This window comes from Hylobates moloch, unplaced genomic scaffold (genome assembly GCF_009828535.3).
Source record: "Hylobates moloch isolate HMO894 unplaced genomic scaffold, HMol_V3 SCAFFOLD_10, whole genome shotgun sequence".
Taxonomy (NCBI): domain Eukaryota; kingdom Metazoa; phylum Chordata; class Mammalia; order Primates; family Hylobatidae; genus Hylobates; species Hylobates moloch.
Window position 1 is genome coordinate 65,390,689 of NW_026652285.1, and position 23,684 is coordinate 65,414,372.

Here is a 23,684-nt window from a genome sequence, read left to right on the forward strand (position 1 = left end):
AAGGAGTGCTGCGCCCATCAAAGCCTCCTCAGCACCCTGTGCTGTGCCTGGCAGTGTGGGACAGTAGCGGGGCCACCTCAAGAGGTGCATGGACTGATGGCAGGGTCCTAGCGGCAGTGGCGGCACAACCCGATGTCACCGTGATTGTGCCCACTGTGCAGAGGGGGCCCGAGGGGCAGGGGCATGTTTGGGTCACACAGCATGGCCACACTCATCTGTAAAGTGGTGACTGAGTCGTGCCAGGCTCAGTGTAGTTCGGGGCTGGACGTGCTCAGCAGGTGCCGCTGCCATTCAGATCAGTGCTTGCCAATGCCCAGGGCGGGCGCTGGTCAGCCATTCTTGCAGGGGAGGAAACCAAGGCACACAACTGACTTGCCCTAGGCCCCCCAGCCTGCAAAGTGTCTGACTGAGCCTAGTACAAATCTTCAAAACTTGCTCAGTGGCCCCAGAGCTGGGTGGGGCTGGCCGGCTGGATGTGAAAGGGAGGAAGTGGTTTGTCCCCAGCTGGGCTGTTACAGGAGGCTGGAGGAGGCCCCAGTTCCACTCCTCAGGGGGCGGAGGTCTATGTCTACACAAAACCAGCACCATGAAGTGTGCAAGACCCCTTGAAGTGACATCAGGCCGAGTGCCCTGCACACAGAGGCCTGCAGCTGTGTTGTACAGAGGTTAGAGCTGAAATGACCTTTTCTTGAGAAGCCTCACCACTGTCCGAGGGCGGGCCTGACCTTCCTGGCCTGTGGCCCTTGAGGACTCCCAGGTTAGTCCCTGGGCTAGAAGAGTGACCTGGGAGTCACTGGTGCATATGCTGGGAGCTCCCGATGCATCCTCCCCACCTGCCCCGATGGGTCTATCAGGAGCCTGGTTTACAGATAAGGAAACTGAGGCCCCTCAGTAAGGGCAGTGCTGGGCAGGTGTGAAACCTAGACAAGGATGAGACTGGGCTTGTGGAACAAGGAGGCTTGGAGGCAAGCATGTGCCGAAAACAATGAACAAGGACAGGAGGAAGAGCAGCGCCAGGCACTGTGGTGCCTGCCTGTCCCTGGCCCAGGACGACCGTCAGCCTTGGGGACTGAGCCAGTCGGGAAGGAAACAGGTTACGAGGACCTTCATTCATCCCTTACATTTCTCCCCATGTGCTGCCTTCTCTTCTACAGATATTGTGGGTCCTGGTAGGTGACAAGGGGCCCATTGTCTGAGGAGGGAGACAGACATGAGCCTACCGCGGTTGGATCTGGCTGTCTGCAAGGACAGTGCAGGGCAGGCTCTGTGTGAAATGGGTGTAGCCACGTCTGGGTCTGGAGACAAGCTGCCTGCTGCCTAGTGACACGAACCTGTGCCCGTGGTGCCTCTGTCCCCACACATGAGCTTCCCCACTCCCTCCTTCTGAGCTTGCCGCCTCCCGGTGAGTGTCCCTGGTCTCAGGAAAGTAGTCCAAAGGCAAATGGTTGCTGCATTTCCCCGAAAGCAAGTATTGAACTCCTAACAATAATCCCAGCCCTCCAGAACAGGGCCCCCTGCTCTGTGCCACAAGGTGTGCTGTCCCCCAGCCCCACCCTCCAGGTGGGGCACCACAGACTCAGGCCTGGAGGCTGCACGCGTGGGCCCTGCCCGGGGCCCACCCCACCTGGGAGTCTGTATGAGGCCTCTGCCCAGGGTGCCAGTCTTCTGAGGAGCAGTGGTGGCTGTGCATGTGGACCAAGGAAGGAGGGCAAGAGTGCGTGAATGGGGGCTGAGCTCTGCAGTCTCAGAAAGGGATACTAACGATCCCGCCTCCCCTGGACATCCCCAGCTGGGCAGGGAGGTTGACAAGGAGGCTGGCCTGGTGCAGGGCCTTGCCCTTCACACCTTGTCATTTTGGTGCAAATTCAAAAAACTTCTCATAAGAATCTTCTGCATACCTTTAAAAAAGTTTTCTTTTTAAAAATGGCAGTAAAATACACATAACCTAAAACACAGCACCTTCATCTTTTTTTTTTTTTTTTTGGGGGGGGGGGGGATGGAGTCTCACTCTGTCTCCCAGGCTGGAGTGCAATGGAGCCATCTCGGCTCAGTGCAACCTCCGTCTCCCGGGTTCAAGTGATTCTTCTGCTTCAGCCTCCCAAGTAGCTGGGATTACAGGCGCCCGCCACTAAGCCCAGCTAATTTCTTGTATTTTTAGTAGAGAGGGGGTTTTACCATCTTGGTCAGGCTGGTCTTGAACTCCTGACCTCAGGTGATCCATCCGCCTTGGCCTCCCAAAATGCTGGGATTACAGGCATGAGCCACCGTGCCCAGCCTCCTTCATCGTTTTTAAGTGATCAGTACAGTGCCCTCAGCACATTCACATTGCTGTGCAACCATCACCGCCATCCATCTCCAGAGCGTCTTCACCTTCCCAATCTGAAACTCTGTCCCTGTTAAACCCTCTCCATTCCCTCCCCTGGCCCTGGCAGCCACCATTCTGGTTTCTGTCTCTGTGAATTTGACTCCTCTAGGACCTCACGTAGGTGGAATCACACAGGATTTGTCCCTTTGTGCCTGGCTTATTTCACTTAGCATAATGTCCTCAGGGTCCACCCCTGTTGTGGCATGGGTCAGAATTTCCTTCTGGTTTATTTATTTATTTATGAGATGGAGTCTCACTCTGTCATCAGGCTGGAGTGCAGTGGCGCGATCTTGGCTCACTGCTACCCCTGCCTCCCAGGTTCAAGTTGTTCTCCTGCCCCCGCTTCCCGAGTAGCTGAAACTACAGGCATGCACCACCATGCCCAGCTAATTTTTGTATTTTTAGTAGAGACAGGGTTTCACCATGTTGACCAGGCTGGTCTCGATCTCTTGACCTCGTGATCGGCCCACCTCGGCCTCCCAAGGTGCTGGGATTACAGGCGTGAGCCACTGCGCCCAGCCTCCTTCTGTTTAAGGCTGAACATGATTCTGTTCTATGGAGAGGCCACCTTTTCTTTATCCAGGTATCTAGGGATGGACACTTGAGGGGCTTCCACCCTTTGGCTATTGTAGGGAATGCTGCTATGTATGTGGGTGTACAAGTACCTGTTTAAGACCCTGCTTTCAAACCTTTTGGGGGAAACATTCTTGACTAGATGGACTCACATGGGAAACTGGTGTTGGAGTAAATGTGGTTGCCCTAAGAAAAGCTGCTGCATCCTTGGGGGAGGTAGACATTCCCCACCCACCAGCCCCCGATCCCAGGCTGTCCAGCCTGTTCTCCCAGTCCACAGTCACAGCGTCATGCCAGGGCTATGGGTCATGAAGACTTATACAGTCTTAAACAGTAGAAGTAACTTGTAAAGGTGGCAGTGTGAGCCATATTTGTGAGTGTCTGCTCATGGCATGACTGCAAACGGGGAGCTGCTGCGTTGATCTGCCTCCTCTTCTCCCTGCTCAGCTTGCCCTCACCTCCTGCCCTCTCCGAGGTCCCTCTGACCACCACCCCAATTCAGGAGCATGTGGCACCTCACTGAGTTCTCAGCAGAGATGATGGAGACCCCCCCTCCATCCACGCCCACAGCAGACAGGGCATTTCTCAGGCTGAGACCCCAAGGTAATTACTCTGGGCTTCCAGGCACCTCTAGGTCACAAGGTGGCTTTAATTTTTGTTTTCTTTTCTTTTTTCTTTCTTTCTTTCTTTTTTTGACATGGAGTTCTGCTCTGTGGCCCAGGCTGGAGTACAGTGGTGTGATCTCCTCGCTGCAACCTCCGCCTCATGGGTACAAGCAATTCTCCTGTCTCAGCCTCCAGAATAGCTGGGACTACAGATGCAAGCCATCACACCCAGCTAATTTTTGTATTTTTAGTAGAGATGGGGTTTCACCATATTTATCAGGCTGGTCTCGAACGCCTGACCTCAGGTGGAGGTCTCCCAAAGTGCCTCGGCCTCCCAAAGTGCTGGGATTGCAGGCGTGAGCCATTGCTCCCAGCCTGGTGGCTTTAATTGACTGCCACTGGCCATTACACCTGGGCATGGCCAGGGTGCCCTGGGTCTTGCTCAGTGTGGGTGGCCTCAGTGGGTTTGGGACCTCAAGGCACCAAAGTTAAGCCAGGGAGAAGCCATATGGGGACCAGCAGATATAGGCAGTTCACATGGTTTATTGTATCACCTAGAGGCACTTACAGTATTGCCTGGATTCTCTATCGCAGGGTAACCCACAAGGGAGATCTTGTCGTCATCATCCCTCGTGATTCTGGGCCACCCGGGTGCAGCGGGCGGCTCTCGCCCACAGGGCTGGGACCCATTGCAAAGGCTTCCCCCAAAGGCTTCAGGCCTGGCTGCCACCTGCTGTCGGCAGGGATGCCCCCGCATGCCTCTCTGAGTGGCCAAGGCTCCCTCACAGTGAGGTGCTGGCTTCCAAGGGTGAGGGCCCGGAGCTGTCTTCCCTCCTGACCTGGCCTCCCGCATGCTGCCCTCTCTAGTTACAGCGAGTCTCTTACGGGCTCTGTATTTAGGGGAGGGATGTCAGAGTCCGCTTTTAGATTGAAGGGGCAACAAAGAATATACGGGCAGTTTAAAAACCACTGCTAATGCGTTTGTTGCTCCCCCACATAACATGCTGTTGTTATGGAGCCTCCTGTGTGCCAGGGGCCACTGGGCCACTGGGCCACTCCAGCGACAGGACAGGGGAGGTCCCTGCCTGCTAGGTTCCAGGCGGCACAGTGGACAGGTGCCGTGGTGGGTTTCTTTCAGATGGAGGGGGGACTCCCGCACGGCCCCCGGGAAGGGACATCTGGTGGCAGGTAGAGCTGGGTGGTAGGCAGACTGGTGGCCCATCTGTGGGACCAGCCCTGCCTATCTGGGGGGCCGCTGCACTGTGGAAGGACACAGGGCAGGGTCCAGAGCACTTCATCCTCCTGCTCACTGGCTGCGATGGAGACACATGAACAGTTCTAGGACGCCCTGGATTCTGGGGCATTCTAAATTTCTTCAGGTTTGTGGATTTCCTCGTGCTACGTGGTGGCAGCCCTGAGTGTCTGGGACCCGTTCCCTGGCTGAGTCCACAGTGGACACGGCTCACCTGGGTCAGCAGCTCCAGCCTTGCTCACCTCAGGCAGCTCAGGGCTTCCTAAAGGGAGAGCTGGGGTGGCTGGATACAGAGAACTGACCTCGGCTCCCCCAGTACCACTGTGGAAACGTAGGCATAGCCCTGGGCAGACCAGAGTGACCCAAGCCCAGGGGCTTCCAGCACCTGTGTGCCAGGGCCAACCTCTCTGAGCCTCAGTGTCCTCATATGAAGGACAGAAACGTCCCCTGCGAATGTGAGAAAGGGCTCAGCACTGACCCTGTGCATGGGTGTGCATGGGTCTACTTGTGTTATATGTGTGTATGCATTGTCAACCTAAAATAATCAAGAGAATCAGAATATAGTCTAAAGAGAGTTTATTCAAGCACAAGGTTAAGGACTGCAGCCAGGGAGACACTTCCAAGTTGCCTCAAGGAATGTCTGGAGAACAAAAGAGAGGCTCAAGTGTTTAAAGAAAAGAAAGGATGGACCAGGAGAGGGGGTGGTGACCGTTGTTCATCAGGAACTCTCATTGGTTCACAGAAATAACACTGGTTAGTGATTGGCCAGCCACTGTTGAACTACAGGGAATGTGGCATTTTAGGGCTACTTGGCATCTGTTAGTCTCAAGCCTGCACAGCAAGTGGTTTCAGGAGGGACCTATTTTGCTCGATGGGGAGTGACACATGACTGTGTTGCATTCCAGCACCTCTGAATGCCTGATTATATAAAGGGGCTGGCATTCCTCAGATAAAGGTCTTTTTGTTTTTCAGCATACGTGTGCACACGTGTATGTATGTGCACATGTGCGTTTGTTTATGCATGTGTGTGTGTGCACCTGTGCCTTGAAGTCCAGGCAGTGGCTACACCAGCCCAGGAGGGTTGCTGCTGGCAAAGCCTTTGGCCGCAGAGGGGCTCTGCCCAGCTACACTTCCCAAAGTAGCTCATCCCTCTCCTGCCCCTCTATCCAGCTCCCTTTGTTTTCTGTTCTCATTACCTCTTTTATTTTAAAACAACGCATACTCTGTAAAAAGTCCCTGCAACAGAATAGAAGGAAATGAAGTGACAATTAGGGGCTCCTCAACTCAGGTTGCCCCCACCAAGGGCACCCTAAAAACCTCGCTTTTAATTTGATTACCTTTGTAAAGACCCTGTCTCCAAACATACCTTCATTTTGAGGTACTGGGGGCTAGGACTTCAGTGTGTGAGTTGGGGGGTACTGACAGGATCCATAACACAGGTGTTTGCAATACAGAGTTGCAAACGCAAAGCTGGAAGTGAGTGTCCTTCATTTGTTTTGGTTCATCTGCTCTTGGACAAAAGCCCTTCCAAGATGGGAGTGATTTAAGGGCCTCCGATGAGCACAGTGCACCCCTCTCCTCTGGACAGGATGTCCGGGGATCCGGGCTGCTTGAGCCTCCCAGGCTGCAACCACACACCTCCTCACCTCTCCTCATGATCCATCATGATCCATCCTCCCTTCTGTGGTAAGGAAAACGATGCTCAGGAATGTCTGAAACTCACCAAGTTTGTACAGTTCAAAGGCGATAAGGGTTGGGATTTTTCTTTTCTTTTTTTTTTTTTTCTGAGATGGAGTCTCGCTCTGTCGCCCAGGCTGGAGTGCAGTGGTGCAATCTCGGCTCACTGCAAGCTCCGCCTCCCGGGTTCATGCCATTCTCCTGCCTCAGCCTCTCCGAGTAGCTGGGACTACAGGCGCCCGCCACCACGCCCGGCTAATTTTTTGTATTTTTAGTAGAGACGGGGTTTCACCGTGGTCTCGATCTCCTGACCTCGTGATCTGCCCGCCTCAGCCTCCCAAAGTGCCGGGATTACAAGCGCGAGCCACCGCGCCCGGCCTTTTTTATTTTTTTTTTTTTTTGAGACAGAATCTGGCTCTTTCCCCCAGGCCGGAGTGCAGTGGCGAGATCTCTGCTCACTGCAACCTCCGCCTCCGGCGTTCAAGCGATTCTCCTACCTCAGCCTTTCCAGTAGCTGGGATTACAGGAGCCCACCACCACACCTGGCTAGGGTAGGATTTTTCTTGATCAGCCCTTTGAGGTATACTTGGCGTACCATTGATGCATATGTTTAAAGTGTACAGTTGGATAAACTTTGACATAGGGGTATGCTCGTGAAATTATCACCACAATCAAGGTAATGAGTATGTGTGCCACATTCCGCAAAGCTCTTGTGCTCCTTTGTAAGCACTCCCCACCTCCCCAGCCCCCTCCACCCACCCACCCTCTCCCCCTCACCAACCCCACAGCCCCTCCCTTTCCTTCCAGGCACCCAACTGATCTGCTTCCTAGCACCATAGGCTACTTTGCACTTCCTAGAATTCTGTACTAATGAGAAAACACGGTAGGTTTTCTGTGGCTCCTTTCGTTCAGCATAATTATTTCTAGATTCATCTGTATTCTATTCCCTTTTTAAAAATGTTCTGAAAGATCTGGCTGGATGTGGTGGCTCATGCCTGTAATCCCAGCACTTTGGGAGGCTGAGGTGGGAGGATCACTTGAGGTCAGGAGCTTGAGACCAGCCTGGCCAACATGGTGAAAACCCATCTCTACTAAAAAAAAAAAAATAACAAAAATTAGCCAGGCGTGGTGGTGAGTGCCTGTAATCCCAGCTACTCAGGAGACTGAGGTGGGAGAATCACTTGAACCCAGGAGGCAGAGGTTACAGTGAACCTAGATTGTGGCCACTGAACTCCAGCCTGGGTGACAGAGGGAGACTCCATCTCAAAAAAAAAAAAAAAAAAAAGTCTGAAAGATCATTAGATGTAAGTATAGAATTAGCATCATTATTTTCCTGAAATGTTTGTAGAATTCACCAGTGAAGATCTCTTTGCCTGAAGTTCTCTATGTGGGAAAAGTTTTAACTACAAGGATTTCTTGTGCTTGTTTTACACTGAGCTTCTTAGATGTGTAGATTTATAGTTTCCATCAAATCTAGAAAACTTGTCATTATTTCCTCAAATATTTTTTCTGTCCACCCCTTTTTGAGACTCTGATCACACATGTATTACACTACTTGAAGTTTTTCCACGTTTCACTGTTGCTCAGTTTCTCTGTGTGTATGTGTGTTTCATTTTGGGTAGTTTCTGTTCCTGTCTCTTCAAATTCACTAGTTTTTCTTCTACAATGTCTAATTGGTTTTTAATTCCTTCCAGTGTGTTTTTGGTCTCAGATTTTGTAGTTTTTATCTCTGAAAGTTTAATGTGGGCCTTCTTACATCCTCCATGTCTCTACTGGATTTTAGAACATAGTAGGACACAGACATGATAGCAGTTTTTAACGTCCCTTTTTGCTAATTCCAACATCTGTGTTAGTTATGAGTCAGTTTATATTGAATTTTTTCTTTTCGTTATGTATAGTCCCTTTTATGCCTGGTAATTTTTTTTTTTTTTGAGACAGAGTCTTGCTCTGTCGCCCAGGCTGGAGTGCAGTTGCGCAATTTCAGCTCATGGCAACATCCGCTTCCTGAGTTCAAGCAATTCTCCTGCCTCAGCCTCCTGAGCAGCTGGGATTACAGGCACGCACCACCACGCCTGGCTAATTTTTGTATTTTTAGTAGAGATAGGGTTTCTCCATGTTGGCCAGGCTGGTCTCAAACTCCTGACCTCAAGTGATCCATCTGCCTTGGCCTCCTAAAGTGCTGGGATCACAGGCGCGAGCCACTGCACCCGGCCTCTGCCTGGTGATTTTTTGATTGGATGCCAGACTATGGGAATTTTACCTTGCCATGCACTAGATATTTTTGTAGTTCTATAAATATTTTTTAGCTTTGTTCAGGGATGCAGTTGGGTAAACATGTGGACTTCCTGTTAAAGTTTGTTAATATTTGCTAGGTGGGACCAGAGCAGTGATCACTGCAGGGCTAATTATCCATCATTCCTGAAACAAGACCCTCTGAGTATTCAACGCAATGCCCTGTGACCTGTGGGGCTTTTCGGGCTGGCTGGTGGGCACAGGCATGTCCCTGCCCTGTGAAAGCTCCCTGTGGTCCTCGCAGGCAGTTCTTTCTCTGGCCTCATGTGCTCTCCCCACTGCACACATGCTGAACAGTCCTCGAGGGGCCCCTCTGAGATCTCCGGGTTCTCTCTCTCTGTGCAGCTCTCTTGTCTTCAGGGCTCCATGCTGTGGACTCTGGCCACCTTAGTCTTCTGGGCCTCCCAGTTTTGTCTTCTCAACTCAGAGAGTCCAGTGGGCCCCACAGGGCTCCCCTTCCCTGATCCATGGCCCAGAAATGGTCTCCGGGCAGTGAGCTGGGCTAATAGGAGGGCTCGCCTCATTCATTCCCATCTCTCAGGGACCACGGTGTTTTACTGCTTGGTGTAGAGCCTTGCAAAGTTGTTTCGTAGGTTTTGTCCATTTTTGTTGTTGTTGTTCCAGGTGATAGTAAATCTGGTTTCTATTACTCCATCCTGACCAGAAGCATAATTCCCCTGAGATGGGGCTCTGTCTTACCAGACAGCTACCTTTGAACACACCGAGGCTGAGCACAGCTCACATTCCATCCAGTGTATTTTTATTGCTGTGCCATGTTTGACCTCTGGAAACTTGAGTTTATCTCTTGTGCTATGAGAAGAATGCAGCAAAACATGTATTTTCTGTTTAGAAATCTTAATATTGCCGCCCATTGAACTCGTTAGGAATGCGGCAGTAGCCAATCATAAATGCCCACCTGAGCGATTCTGGAGTCATTTAAAGAAATGTCCACTCAAAAGGGGTTTTGCCCCAAGACAGCGAGCACTCAGGAGCCTGTGCGGGGTGGGGGTGCTCCACCGTGGAGCTGGTCGGCATCCACAGCCACAGGGACGCTGCCGGAGCCCAGGCCTGCGCCACGCCCTGCCTAGAGGCACACCTGCCGGCTCAAGGCAGCCAGGGCCAGCTCACTGTGTGCCTGTCACAGTGTGAAGCCTGTTTCTTCACTGCTTCTTCTTTATTCCGCTTAGCAAGTGAGGCAGGAGCATGTAAAGCTGCTGGCAGAGGAATATCTAAGTGTGAGTGTGAGAGTGCGTGTGACTGTGAGTGTGAGCCAGCCCGTCAGTGTGAGTGTTTGAGGGAGCCTCTCTGTATGTGCCTGGGGGACGGTGTGAGGTGTGGGCTGGGGAGGCGCCTGGAGATGCTCACCGGCTCGTCTCACACTGGACAGTACCTGCATGTTCAAGGTGACCCTTCCCCTGGGCCGCAGGATGCTGCATGGCAAGGGACAAGCTCAGCCCTGGCCCCAGAGTTTCCAGCCGAGCAAGACACTGCCCACCCGACAGTGCATGGCTGCTGGTGCAGGCCCCACCCTTTTGGAGGCGTTGTGTGCCAGCCTGGGGGCTGAGCATATGACTGTGCAGATGGCCATGCCCCAATCCTGGGGTCCACCATGCTGGGCGGTGGCATGGAGCTTCCCTCCTCCACACCCCCGCAGAGCCGGGGCCTCTGGCTGCTCCAAATGCCAGTTGGAGAAGGTGGTTTTCTTTCTCTTCTAATGTCTTTTCAGTACCTCCTAAATGGCTCTACTTTGAACCTGCTGGGCCAGGAAGAGATTTTCAAGGAAACCATCTACCGTGTGTGAGCCCCTGCCGGCCAACTCCAGACCCCAGCACGGAGCCAGGCGCCTGCGCCCGCCGACCCTCAGCACCCTCCTCGGAAAGGCTGGTGGCATCAGGTATGGGGATAAGTGACCGCCACTTGCAGCCCCTAGGCTCCTCAGCACCTGCGTCTTAGGTTCAAGAGGATGATTTTGAGGGATGACAGTCTCCCTCTAGGCCCGTCTCACCTTTGCTCCTCCTCAGAGGCGCCCGGTGAATTCTCTGTGCACTTAGAATTGACACCTGAATTTGGTCCATGAGAGGTGTGGTGGGCCAGTGTGAGGTGGCTCCAGTGCACGGGAGGGAGGAGGAGCTTTGGGGCAAAGACCTTGGTCCACATCCTCTGGCAAGACGCACCTCCTGCCCCAGCCCTCCCCTGAGGGAGACAGTGGAGACAGCTGGGACCCTGGACCCCTGGGGCTGTTTTCTGACCTGTCCAGAAGGCAGTGGTGGGGAAGAGGAGGAGGAGGACACTGGCCTCATGTCCTGGGAGTATCAGAGGATTGAAAAGCACCACGGATGCGCTATAAACAGAAGCCACTGTGTTCCTTTTGGTTATGGTCACTACCTTGAGCATCTATTTTGAATTTATTGAATAGCAGATAGCTTCACACCACAGGGTTGATTTTTTTTATGCAGAAGAAACAATTTTAAAAACAAAACATTTTCCATTGTCTGTTCTCTAAAAGCCTGTCTGTACAAGACCCAACTGAAGCTGACCAGGGCATTCACACTTCACACACAGCCCCCAGCCCACCTGCTCCAGGCTTTGGGTGGGGGGCAGAGGGTACTGCCTGGAGGCTGCATTTGGGGGTTGCACCTGAAGGGGCTGGTCCATGCCTGGCTAGCACTGACTCCGGCTTGTTTCTCCCCTACAGGAAGCCCCTTGCCAGCCTCCACCTGAGCCCAGTGAGCTCAGCTTTAAGGATGGAGTCAAGCGGGGGGTCCTCAACCCCTCCAGGACCCATTGCTGCCCTACGGATGCCAGACACTGGGCCTGGCAGTTCCTCCCTAGGGAAGCTTCAGGCGCTCCCTGTCGGGCCCAGAGCCCACTGTGGGGACCCTGGCAGCCCGGCTGCAGCAGGGGACGGCTCTCTAGACACAGGCCCCACAGGAGAGCTGAGTGGTAGCTTAAAGATCCCCAACCGGGACAGCGGGATTGACAGTCCATCCTCCAGTGTGGCTGGAGAGAACTTCCCCTGCGAGGAGGGCTTGGAGGCTGGCCCAAGCCCCACTGTACTGGGGGCACACCCAGAGATGGCCCTGGACAGCCAGGTCCCGAAGGTCACCCCCCACGAGGAGGCCGACAGCGACGTGGGTGAGGAACCTGACCCTGAGAACACCCCCCAGAAGACTGATGAGGATTCTGGCCTGGCCCAGGTAGGCTTCCCCTTCTCTGTCCCTGCTGCGGGCTGCAGGCCTTTCCTTGGGAGGGGTTTGAGATTTTCAGTGGGCGTCATCCCACACCTTGTTTCCAGGAATGTGGCACACAGGCTCGTGCTGTGTGCAACGGGAGGTCCTGGGATGCAGTCTGCCTGAGAAAAGCCTGTGGGAAAGATCCAGGCAGGCCAGGCACCTGACACCTTGAGCAGTGACCTCAGTCCTGAGTCTCAGTTTCTACAACTGCGCAGTGGGCACCTCCCGACCCTGGGAATGTATGATAGTCAGTCCTACTGGTGGTGCTGCCAAAGCCACCCTTTGCACAGCGCTCACTGCCGACTTTATAAAACTCCTGGGAGGAGACAGTGTGAGTGGGGAATCTGTTTTCCTCAATGGGAAACTGAGGCACAGAGGGCGTGGTACCTGGCCAGGGCCACCCATTGGGTATGGCACAGGCCGAGTGCCCTGTGCTCTTCAGGACATGGTGGGGCAGGACCTGTGAGGCCCACAGTGCAGTGTGGAGACCAGAGCAGACAGTTCCCACAACACGATGGGGCTGCATGGAGGGAGTTTGTTTGCATTCTCATTAGCATTTATGGGGCTCTTGGCTCAGTGCTGGGATCTTGGGGAGATGGAGAGGCAGCAGAAGCCTCAGGCTCAGAGAAACTGTGGGTATGGGGGGGCACAGCTTGAGTAAGTTGCCAAGTGACCAGGTCCTGGGAGCATTTTGCAGGTCAGGCTTGCGGGCTCCTGGGTGGGGATGTTGCCGGCTGACACGGGGACCACTGGGAGACGGGCTGGGCAGGTGAAGGGCAGTCCGGTGCCTGGACCACTGTGAGCCAGCTTCGCAGAGATGAGGCCAGGGCTGTGTTCAGTGGAGGCTTTATTATCACTCAGGTGTAGGAAGGATCAGGAGACCACTGCCATTGACAAGATGGTTTGTCATCCTCAGTTTCCAAGAGAAAGGGGCATGTCACACCACACCATGGGGCCACAGGGAAGCCCAGGGTCAGTCAGGAGGCAGAGGGTTCGAGGGGGAACTGTGGGCCTGAGACGGTAATGTGGTTTCTGCAGGAAGGAACGGGCAAGGCAGGGTAAGCGGGCTGAGGATAGGTTGGTGTGAATCATTTCATTGGGTTCTGGGGCACAGGGGCTGTCCCTGGCTGTCTGGTACCCGCCCTGGGGTGAGGAGGGCAGGGGGATGTGGCTCGGAGTGTGAGGGCCCCATAGAGGGATGGTGGGTGTGAGCTCTCTGGCAGTTGGTCTGCATTGGAAAGGCGAGTTTGCAGGGCAGCCTGGGCCTTTACTCTCTCTAGGAATTGGCTACCCTGGGAGGGGCAGTCCTGCCAGGGTCAGAAAGGCCCAGATGTCAGCACATCAGAACACAGACAACAAAAGGCCTGGTGAGTCCTGGCCACACCACCCACAGCTCCAGGGGTGTCCCAAGCAGGCTATCCAGCCTCCTGAGTGCTGGGGACAGTGCAGACCCCAGGCCCGGCCCCTCAGGTTCTGGGGTGTGCACAGGGCCAGGCTTGTGTAGGGAAGGCCCAGGTCCTGGTGTCTGCAATAGTAAGTTTCCAATGCTTACTCCGGTGCCTCCGTCACTGATGGGAATGAGTTTGTCTCCTCCCTCGCGGGGTGCCTTGACAGAGTGCAGTCTGTCATACACCGGCCTGTCCTCAGGGCGAGGCACCACACAGGATCCTTGGGACCTGGAGCCTCCTCTACCCGACCCTGAGGAAGAACAGGGGTCCGACGTTGTGGGTGATGCAGGGGAACACACGCAAAGCCAGTGAGCCAGGCTCTGTGCTGTGAGGAATTAGCCAGGAATTAGCCAGAAGCAAGCTGGAACATAATACAGGAAAGGCATTGGGGAAAGGTTAAGGACGCTTCAGCAGCACACTTCTTGGCCCCGAAATCACCCAGCTCTCAGGGGGACATGGGGTTGCCTGGGTCAGGCATGAACCTGCCACTCACATGGAGACAGCAGGAGCACTGGGCCTGGAGCCACACAGCGGGGCAGGCAGGGCTGGGCTGGCATACCTAAACCAACAGGGGTTTGGCCCCTTCCAACTCTCTCAGGAACACTCTCTCAGGAGGACTCTCTACCCAGCCCACCCTGGCCTTCATTTTTTGTTTTGTTTTTTTGAGACGGGGTCTCACTCTGGCACCCAGGCTGGAGTGCGGTGGCATGGTCTCGGCTCACTGCAAGCTCTGCCTCCCGGCTTCAAGCGATTCTCCTGCCTCAGCCTCCCGAGTAGCTGGGACTACAGGTGCCCGCCACCATGCCTGGCTAATTTTTGTATTTTTAGTAGAGACGGGGTTTCACCATGTTAGCCAGGATGGTCTCGATCTCCTGACCTCGTGATCCACCCGTCTCGGCCTCCCAAAGTGCTGGGATTACAGGCTTGAGCCACCATGCCCGGCCTGCCTTCATGTTTTTAAAAGGAGTTTCTTTCAAGGTTAGGTAAAATAATGGAGGCTTAATTAGACTTAAACGTTTAGCATCTTGCATTCCTGTCCTTGGTACATGGTGGGGTGAGGCCTCAAGTGTTGGGGACACCACTAGCTTGTGTGTCCTTTCAGCGTTGTTCATGGGGAAACTGGAGAGTGGGGGCTTTTTTTTTTTTTTTTTTTACAAATACAGAAATCGAGGCACAGAGGGGTTGAGTTATGAGCATGGGATCAAGATGTTCCAGGCTAAGCCCTCATCTCTCCTTGGTTTCCCCCTAGGCCTGTCCCTGTGAAGGCGCCCCCTGGGCACCCTACTTTGCTCACCAGAACCTAGGATGTCTCCATGCCCTGCTGCAGTGTCCCCCCACCCCCACCCCTCCCGCTCTGAGGCTGGATCCCCCAGTCCCTCAGGAATTGTGCTCTCCTCTCTATTCCCGTGGCCTCATCCCACCTGGCAGCCCCCCCCCGGCAGCATCCCTTAACCCCCACGCAGCTATCAGAAACCTCCCCTCTTCTTCGCATTGCCTGGGCTCTGAGGCCTGATCTGAAGGCCCCAGGCTGGAGCAGACGCCTCCCCAGCCTCATCCCACCACCAGCCGCAGAAAGGGCCTCTTTCTTTGCTAGGGACTCAGATCTGTGCCACCTGCCCAGGGGCCTGCAGGAAATCTGCCTGTGGGATTCTGGGTCGCCCTGCCCGTGGGTGCTACCCTGGCTAGTTGCCTTGTGCAATTTCCCCACTAACCTGCAGCTGCCGAAAGGGACTCACATGGCCTCTGCCCCAAGGTGTAGGTCACAAGGACTCAGGATCCAGTCTGTAAATGAACAGATTGTCGAATAAGGTGAAAAACGCAAATCCAAGACGAAAGCATTTTTTTCACAAATAGGTTTGAGCAGAGTTCATTACTGGAGGTCTGGCCCCAGGTGTAGGGGAACGTGGCTCCATCTGGTGACCAGCGGCTGCCTCAGGATGCGAGCTTTTTGCGCCTTCTCTGTGGAAGACATTTGATAGACCAAGGGCGAGGAGGCCACACAGCGACCAAGGGCAAGGGGCAGGAGCACCCAGAGGCCAGACTGCAGAGGGGTCGCAGCCAGCAGTCAGCAGGGCCCTTGGCCGCCCACCCTGGGATACTCCACTTCTCTTTCTTTTTCTTTCCTTTCCCCTTTCCCCATGCTTTTGCTTAAGCGGCCTGATCTGCTAAAACTATAACACAGGAGGCTGTAGCGGAGGCTGAGGCTCCCTGATAGATTGTTATTTAACCCTGTAAACTAAAAATAAAATCCTAAGCCCTCTACCAACTGAACAAACCCCCTCATGGCCAAGGGGACCCCAGAAAAATCTTAAAAACTTGAGTTCCCAGCCCTGATGGGATGCAAGGTCAGACATGCCTGGTTATCTACTCCCTCACTTTTGTAGTTTACACACAACTGACCAGCATTAAACTTAAAATAGAGATCAGAAGACTGACAGAATAGACTGTGTGGCAATAAGATACCAAATTATAAACAGGACCAGGCAAGTGTACACACCATACACTTAAAGAATAAACTATATTCTGGCCGGGTGCGGTGGCTTACGCCTGTAATCCTAGCACTTTGGGAGGCCAAGGTGGGTGGATCACCTGAGGTCGGGAGTTTAAGACCAGCCTGACCAACATGGAGAAAACCCGCCTCTACTAAAAATACAAAATTGGCCAGGTGTGGTGGCGCATGCCTATAATCTCAGCTAACTGGGAGGCCGAGGCAGGAGAATCGCTTGAACCCGGGAGGCGGAGGTTGCGGTGAGCCGATATTGCACCATTGCACTCCAGCCTGGGCAATAAGAACGAAACTCCATCTCAAAAAAAAAAAAAAAAAAGAATAAACTATATTCTAATAGCCACGAGGTATTTTCTTTTTCTTTAGCAGCTAAACAAGCAATAAGCAATATTAAAACAATTGTAGCTCCACCAGATGCTGACTGACACTCCCACTGCCCACCCCCACCACACCCCCATTCCACCAGCCATAACTGCAGCCTTGATTGGACAAGAGACTGATTTAGTAACTTTCTTTCAGTAAGAAGATCACTGACTCTGTATGAACTGGCTCTGGCCAGTTTGCAGAGGCTGCACACTTGCGTGCATTTGTGTCCTGAAAAGACCTTTTGGCATATAGAGCCTGACTGTAATACATTTAAATGTTAAGGCTCCACGCCAAGGTGAACATGAATTGCATGTTACACGAACCCTCCCCTCCCCTCCCCCTTCTTCCTTCCTCTCCCCTCCCCCATTCCCCCTCTCCTCCCTTCCCCCATTCCCCCTCCCCCACCCCTCCCCCATCCCCCCTCCACTCCTCTCCCCCCCTCCCTTCCCCTCTCCTTCCCTTCCCTTTCCTTGAGACGGAATCTCACCCTTCCTTTCCTTGAGACAGAATCTCATTATATTGCCCAGGCTCATCTCAAACTTCTGGCCTCAAGTGATCCTCCTGCCTTGGCTTCCCAAGGTGTCAGGATTATAGCTGTGAGCCACCATGCCCAGCACCAACTGATTTTTTTGTGTTCATTTTGTATCCTGTAACCTTACTGAACTGGTTCGTTAGTCCTAACAGTTTTTAATGGAATCTTAAGGATTTTCTACTATAAAATCATGTCATCTGTGAACAGAACTAATTTTACTTTTTCCTTTCCAATTTGGATGACTTTTCTTCCTTTTTCTCTCCTAATTGCTCTGGCTAGGACTTCCCATACTATATTGAATAGAAGTGGTGAGAGTGGGCATCCTTGTCTTATTTCTAATCTTAGAGGAAAAGCTTTTAGTCTTTCACCATTGAATATGATGTTAGCTGTGGGCTTCTCATATATGGGCTTTATTATATTGAGGTAGTTTCATTCTGTTCCTAGTTTGTTGAGTGTTTTTATCATGAAAGGATGTTGAATCCTTTCAGATGCTTTTTCTGCATCAATTGAGATGATTGTGTGGCTTTGTCCTTCATTCTGTTAATGTGGTGTATTACGTTAATTGATTTTTGTTATGTTGAACCAGAGTTGCATTCCAGGAATAACCTTGGTCATGGTGATTAATCCTTTCAATGTACTGTTGAATTTCATTTCCTAGTATTTTGTGAGGACTTTTGCATCAATATTCATCAGGGATATTGTCCCGTAGTTTTATTTTCCTGTATTGTCTTTGTATGGCCTTGGTATCAAGATAATGCTGGCCTTATTGAATGAGCTTGAAAGTATGCCCTCCTCTTCAATTTTTTTGGAAGAATTTCAGGAGGATTGGTTTTATTTCTTTTTAAAATGTTTATAGAATCCATCAGTGAAGCCATCTGGTCCTGGACATTGTTTGTTTGGAAGTTCTTTATTACTAATTCAATCTGCATACTCTTTATTGCTCTTTCAGATTTTCTATTTCTTCATGATTTAGTCTTCCTAGGTTGTGTGTTTCTAGGAATTTACCCATTACGGTTCATAGTATTCTCTTATAGTCTTTTTATTTCTGTGGCATCTCTTGTTTTTTTTTTTTTTTTTTTTTTTGAGACGGAGTCTCGCCCTGTCGCCCAGGCTGGAGCGCAGTGGCGTAATCTCGGCTCACTGCAAGCCTCGCCTCCCGGGTTTCCGCCATTCTCCTGCCTCAGCCTCTCTGAGTAGCTGGGACTACAGGCGCCCGCCACCACGCCCGGCTAATTTTTTTTTTTGTATTTTTAGTAGAGACAGGGTTTCACTGTGGTCTCGATCTCCTGACCTCGTGATCCGCCCGCCTCAGCCTCCCAAAGTGCTGGGATTACAAGTGTGAGCCACCGCGCCCGGCCATGGCATCTCTTGTAATGTCCCCTCTTTCATTTTAGTTGAGCCTTCTCTCTTTTTTTTTTTTGAGGCAGTCTATTTAAAAATCACAACATTTAGAAAAAAATCTATACATTTAGACAACAGAATAGATTTTTTTTTTCTTTGAGATGGAGTCTCACTCACTCTGCTGCCCAGGGTGGAGTTATAGTGGTGCGATCTCAGCTAACTGCAACCTCCACCTCCTGGGTTCAAGCAATTCTCCTGCCCCAGCCTCCTGAGTAGCTGAGTTTACAGGCATGTGCCACCACGCCCAGCTAATTTTTGTATTTTTAGTAGGGATGAAGTTTCACCGTTTTGGCCAGGGTGATCTCAAATTCCTGGCCTCAAGTGATCGACCTGCCTCAGCCTCCCAAGTGCTGGGATTACAGGTGTGAGCCACCATTCCCAGCCTCCTTTTTCTTAGTTAACCTAGCTAAATGTTTGTCCATTTTTTTGCTCTTTTCAAAAAACCGACTTTTCATGCTGTTGGTTTTCCTGTTGTCTTTCTATTCTCTATTGCAGATACCTGTATGTATATAGATATCTCTACATGTCTGATCTTTATTACTTCCTTCCTCCTGCTAGCTTCAGTTTCAGTTTACTCTTCTGAGTTTCTTGACATGTAGAGTTAGGTTGTTGATTCAAGATGTTTCTTTTTTAAAAAATGTACATATTTATAGCTGTAAAATTCCCTCTTAGCACTGCTTTTACTGCATTCCATAAGTATGTTATGATTTCTTTGTTTTTTATTATCCATTGGTTGTTTAAGAATGTGTTGTTTAAGCCAGGTGCGGTGGCTCACTCCTGTGATTCCAGCACTTTGGGAGGCTGAGGCAGGTGGATCGCCTGAGGTCAGGAGTTTGAGACCAGCCTGGCCAACATGGTGAAACCCTGTCTCTACTAAAAATACAAAAATTAGCCGGGTTTGGTGGTGGGAACCTGTAATCTCAGCTACTTGGGAGGCTGAGGCAGGAGAATTGCTTGAACTGGGGAAGTGGAGGTTGCAGTGAGCCTAGATCCCACCACTGTACTCTAGCCTGAGCAACAGAGCAAGACTCCATCTCACAAAAAAGAGAAAAAAAAAAAAGAAAAAAAATGTATTGTTTAATTTGCACATATCTGTGGATTTTCATTGTGTTATTGAATTCTAGTTTCATTCCACTGTGATTGAAAAGATAGTTTGGGCTGGGCACGGTGGCTCACACCTGTAATCCCAGCACTTGGGAAGGCTGAGGCGAGTGGATCACGAGGTCAGGAGATCAAGACCATCCTGGCTAATATGGTGAAACTCTGTCTTTACTAAAAATACAAAAAATTAGCCGGACGTGGTGGCGGATGCCTGTAGTCCCAGCTACTTGGGAGGCTGAAGCAGAAGAATGGCATGAACCTGGGAGGCAGAGCTTGCAGTGAGCCGAGATCAGGCCACTGCATTCCAGCCTGGGTGACAAAGTGAGACTCCATCTCAAAAAAAAAAAAAAAAAGGAAAGAAAGAAAAAGATAGTTTGTATAATTCCAGCCTTTGTGTGTTTGTTGAGACTTGTTTTATGCCTAATATATGGTCTATCCTGGAGAATGTTTCACGTACACTTGAGAAGAATGTATATTGTGCTGTTTTGGGGCAGCGTGTTCTGTAATTGTCTGTTTGGTTCAACTGTCTGTAGAGTTGTTCAAGTTCTCTATTTCCTTATTGATTTTTCTGTCTGTTTATTCTATTGGTTTATTGAAAGTGGGATATTAAAGTCTCCTAATATTATTTTGCTGCTCTCTGTTTCTTCCTTCAATTCTGCCAAAGTTTCCTTCATATATTTAGGAGCTCTGAGGTTTGGTGCATAAATATTTATAACTGTTACATCTTTTTGCTGACTTGATGTTTTTATCACTATATAATGTCATTCTTTGCTTCTTGTAAGGTTTTTTTTGCACTCGGCAGCAGTGATTCTTTTTTTTTTAAAGTGACAGATACTAGCTGTACATATACCTGAGTTACATAGTGATGTTTTGATACATATAATGGGTAGTGATTAGATCATGGCAATTAACATAGCCATCATTTCAAACATTTATCATTTCTTTGTGTTGGGAACATTCAATACCCTCCTTCTAGCTATTGAAACTATATGCTATATGATTGTTAACAATAGTCTTCCTACAGTGTCATAGAACACTGGAAATTACTCCTTTTATCTATCTGCAATTTTATATCCTTTAACAAATCTCTCCCTATCCCTTTCTTCCTCCTACCCTTCCTAGTCTCTAGTCTTCTCTGCTGTACTTTTTACTTCTGTGAGATCGACTTTTTTTTTTTTTTTTGAGATGGAGTCTTGCTCTGTCACCCAGGCTGGAGTGCAGTGGCACGATCTCGGCTCACTGCAAGCTCTGCCTCCCAAGTTCACGACATTCTCCTGCCTCAGCCTCCTGAGTAGCTGGGACTACAGGTGCCCGCCACCACGCTCGGCTAATTTTTTCTATTTTTAGTAGAGATGGGGTTTCACCATGTTAGCTAGGATGGTCTCGATCTGCTGACCTCGTGATCCACCCGCCTCGGCCTCCCAAAGTGCTGAGATTACAGGCGTGAGCCACCGCGCCCGGCCAAGATCAACTTTATTAACTTCCACGTATGAGTGAGAATATGTGCTGTTTAACTTTCTGTTCTTGGCTTATTTTGCTTACCTAAATGTCATCTAGTTCCATCCATGTTGCCACAAATGACAGGATTTCATATTTTTATGACTCAGTAATATGACATTATCTATATATACCACATTTTCCTTATCCACTCATCTGTTGTTGGACACCCAGGTTGATTCCATATCTTGGCTGCTGTGAATAGTGCTGCAATAAACATGGAGGTGCAGCTGTCCCTTCAATATACTGAGTTCCTTTCCTTTGGATAAATGTCCAGTAGTGCGATTGCTGGATCATATGGTAGTTCTGTTTTTTCTTTTTAAAAATTTTAGTTTTTTAATGTACTCATTCTTTTTTTTTTTTTTTTTTTTTGAGATAGAGTCTTGCTCTGTCACCCAGGCTAGAGTGCAGCCGCAAGATCACTGTTCATGCAGTTAGCTCCTGTTCTGCTTGATATTCATGAACATTTCAGCTCTCCATAAGAGTCCTGAAAGTTTTTCCTCTATTCTAATATCACAATCTCCAAAGTTATAAGAAACCTGCATTTAGGAGCACCTGTTAGAGTCCTATAGCTGACTATAAAAACCACCTTTTGGCCAGGCATGGTGGCTCATGCCTGTAATCCCAGCACTTTGGGAGGCTGAGGCAAATGGATCACCTGAGGTCAGGAGTTCAAGACCAGCCTGGCCAACATGGCCAAACCCTGTCTCTACTAAAAATACAAAAATTAGCTGGGCATGGTGGTGCTTGCCTGTAATCCCAGCTACTTGGGAGGCTGAGGCAGGAGAATTGCTTGAACCTGGGAGGCAGAGGTTGCAGTGAGCTGAGATCATGCCACTGCACCCCAACCTGGGCAACAGAGTGAGACTCTGTCTAAAAAAAAAAAAAAAACCTCACCTTTTAAAGATGATTAAAACAAGTCAACAATTGTCTGTGGATGACAAAAAGTCTTATGGTGCCACAGTCAAAGACACAACTGAAAAAGAAATTTGTTATCTTTGTGGCACACTAATTTAACATAACATAATAATTATTATTAGTGATAATATACTAAGTTATGTCATAATTATAGAAGTTTTGCATAATTTTGGAAGATGTACCAATAACACATTTATAAGGAGCAGAATAATGCTTTAATAAAACTCTGTTGTGCTTTTATTCCAATGTTCAGTTTGTGGAAAAACTGAATACTCCTTTAACTCTAGCCAATATAGTCACATACAGAATTTCTTTTACAAGACTAATTTTAACAAACCTTCCACAACTTGCTTTACCCTTTATCTTTATCATATATAATTTAAAACAATCTTTTTTTTTTTTTTTTTTGAGACGGAGTCTTGCTCTGTCGCCCAGGCTGGAGTGCAGTGGCGCAATCTCGGCTCACTGCAAGCTCCGCCTCCCGGGTTCACGCCATTCTCCTGCCTCAGCCTCTCCGAGTAGCTGGGACTACAGGCGCCCGCCACCACGCCCGGCTAATTTTTTTTTTGTATTTTTAGTAGAGACGGGGTTTCACCGTGGTCTCGATCTCCTGACCTCGTGATCCGCCCGCCTCGGCCTCCCAAAGTGCTAGGATTACAAGCGTGAGCCACCGCGCCCGGCCCTAAAACAATCCTTTAACCCTCTAAACTAGGCAAAAATATCCACATTTCCATGCCTTCTTATAATCTTTTACCAAAAACACATTCTGCTTTCCCTACATACCTTGCATATAAACTGTTTTGCTAGTAGTGTCAAGTACACATTACACTGTTAACTCTTAGCAACTTTTACTTTTGGTGAAAAACCTGGTAAGTAAGCAATTCTAATTATGCACTAGGTTTGGAGCCTAGGACATCCAACATACATGCAGATAAGGTTTGACTCTTTCCAGCATAGATGAGGGGATACGGCTAGCTCTGTATGTCCCCAGGCCTTACCTAGCTGTAAAACAGGCAAGTTGTACAGTTAAGAGTCATGATCGCAGTTTATGAAGCATTTTACAACTTGCACTGACCATCTACAGCATGCTTGGACTTTCTGACTTGACCTAAACATCCCTCTTTTAAACAACCAGTTATTTTACTTTGGGACAAGAATTTATCATACAAAATCTTTTTCATGCAAAATCACTTTTCTTTATAACCTTCCTTACCAACAATACCTTTACCTTTATAACCTTTGAATTAGACAAATTAATTTTCCTTCTGTTAGGAAGTTATGGTTTGTACTACATGTTGCTGTATGGGTCCTGTGAAGGGGAAGCAGACAAAGAGGTTATCAACATACTATAGAAGTTATCCCCCCTTGAGAGATGCCTTGGTTAGATTTTTGCTAGGGTTTGTCCAAATAAGTGTGGGCTATTTCTAAATCCCTGAGGTTGGACTGTCCAGGTTAAAGTTATTGGTTAAAGATTTAGGTAGCTTTTAGGAGAAATAGAGCTATTACAGAGAAAGATGAATTCAGAGGTCAGGTAAATATTAAGCAAGCACCCATCTAGGAAAGTATATTTTTGCCCCAAAGAGGTGTAGGGTATTTAGACACTACCAGGGACTGATGGGAAAGTGGTAATTGGTCTCTTAAATAATATAAAAGGGTGTGAATCTTTTTTTTTTTTTTTTTTTTTTGGAGGGAGGGAGTGCTATTTGCCCATATTACCTGACTGCGTTTGGAGAAGAATTGCTCAGAGGAGATTAGCACAGAGTAGGCAACTCTTGAACCCAAAATGGAAATTTATAATTTTATTTGCTGCCTCCAGAGTCACCCTTGGCTTTGTCCTGTTAGTGCTAATGTCTGATTTGGAAGCCAGCTAGAGCAGATCTCTCTCCAGCTCAAGGCCATCAGGGGTTGAGATTCTGTC

General features: G+C 49.8%; 1 protein-coding gene across 14 annotated transcripts in view; it reads left to right on the forward strand.

Annotated features, from left to right (window-relative positions):
• The window catches only part of FGD3 (FYVE, RhoGEF and PH domain containing 3), a 161,040-nt gene that overhangs the window by 85,272 nt on the left and 52,084 nt on the right, over nt 1–23,684 (forward strand). For 13 of the 14 annotated variants that reach the window (XM_032164539.2, XM_058445949.1, XM_058445948.1 and 10 more), the window contains 2 exons: nt 10,491–10,658; nt 11,460–11,961. In XM_032164539.2, coding sequence (XP_032020430.1) covers nt 11,509–11,961 — 453 coding nt within the window. In that variant the 5' untranslated portion in view covers nt 10,491–10,658; nt 11,460–11,508. Of the gene's footprint in view, nt 1–1,154; nt 1,403–10,490; nt 10,659–11,459; nt 11,962–23,684 lie in introns of all 14 variants that reach the window. The other variant, XM_032164545.2, reaches the window with a different exon arrangement.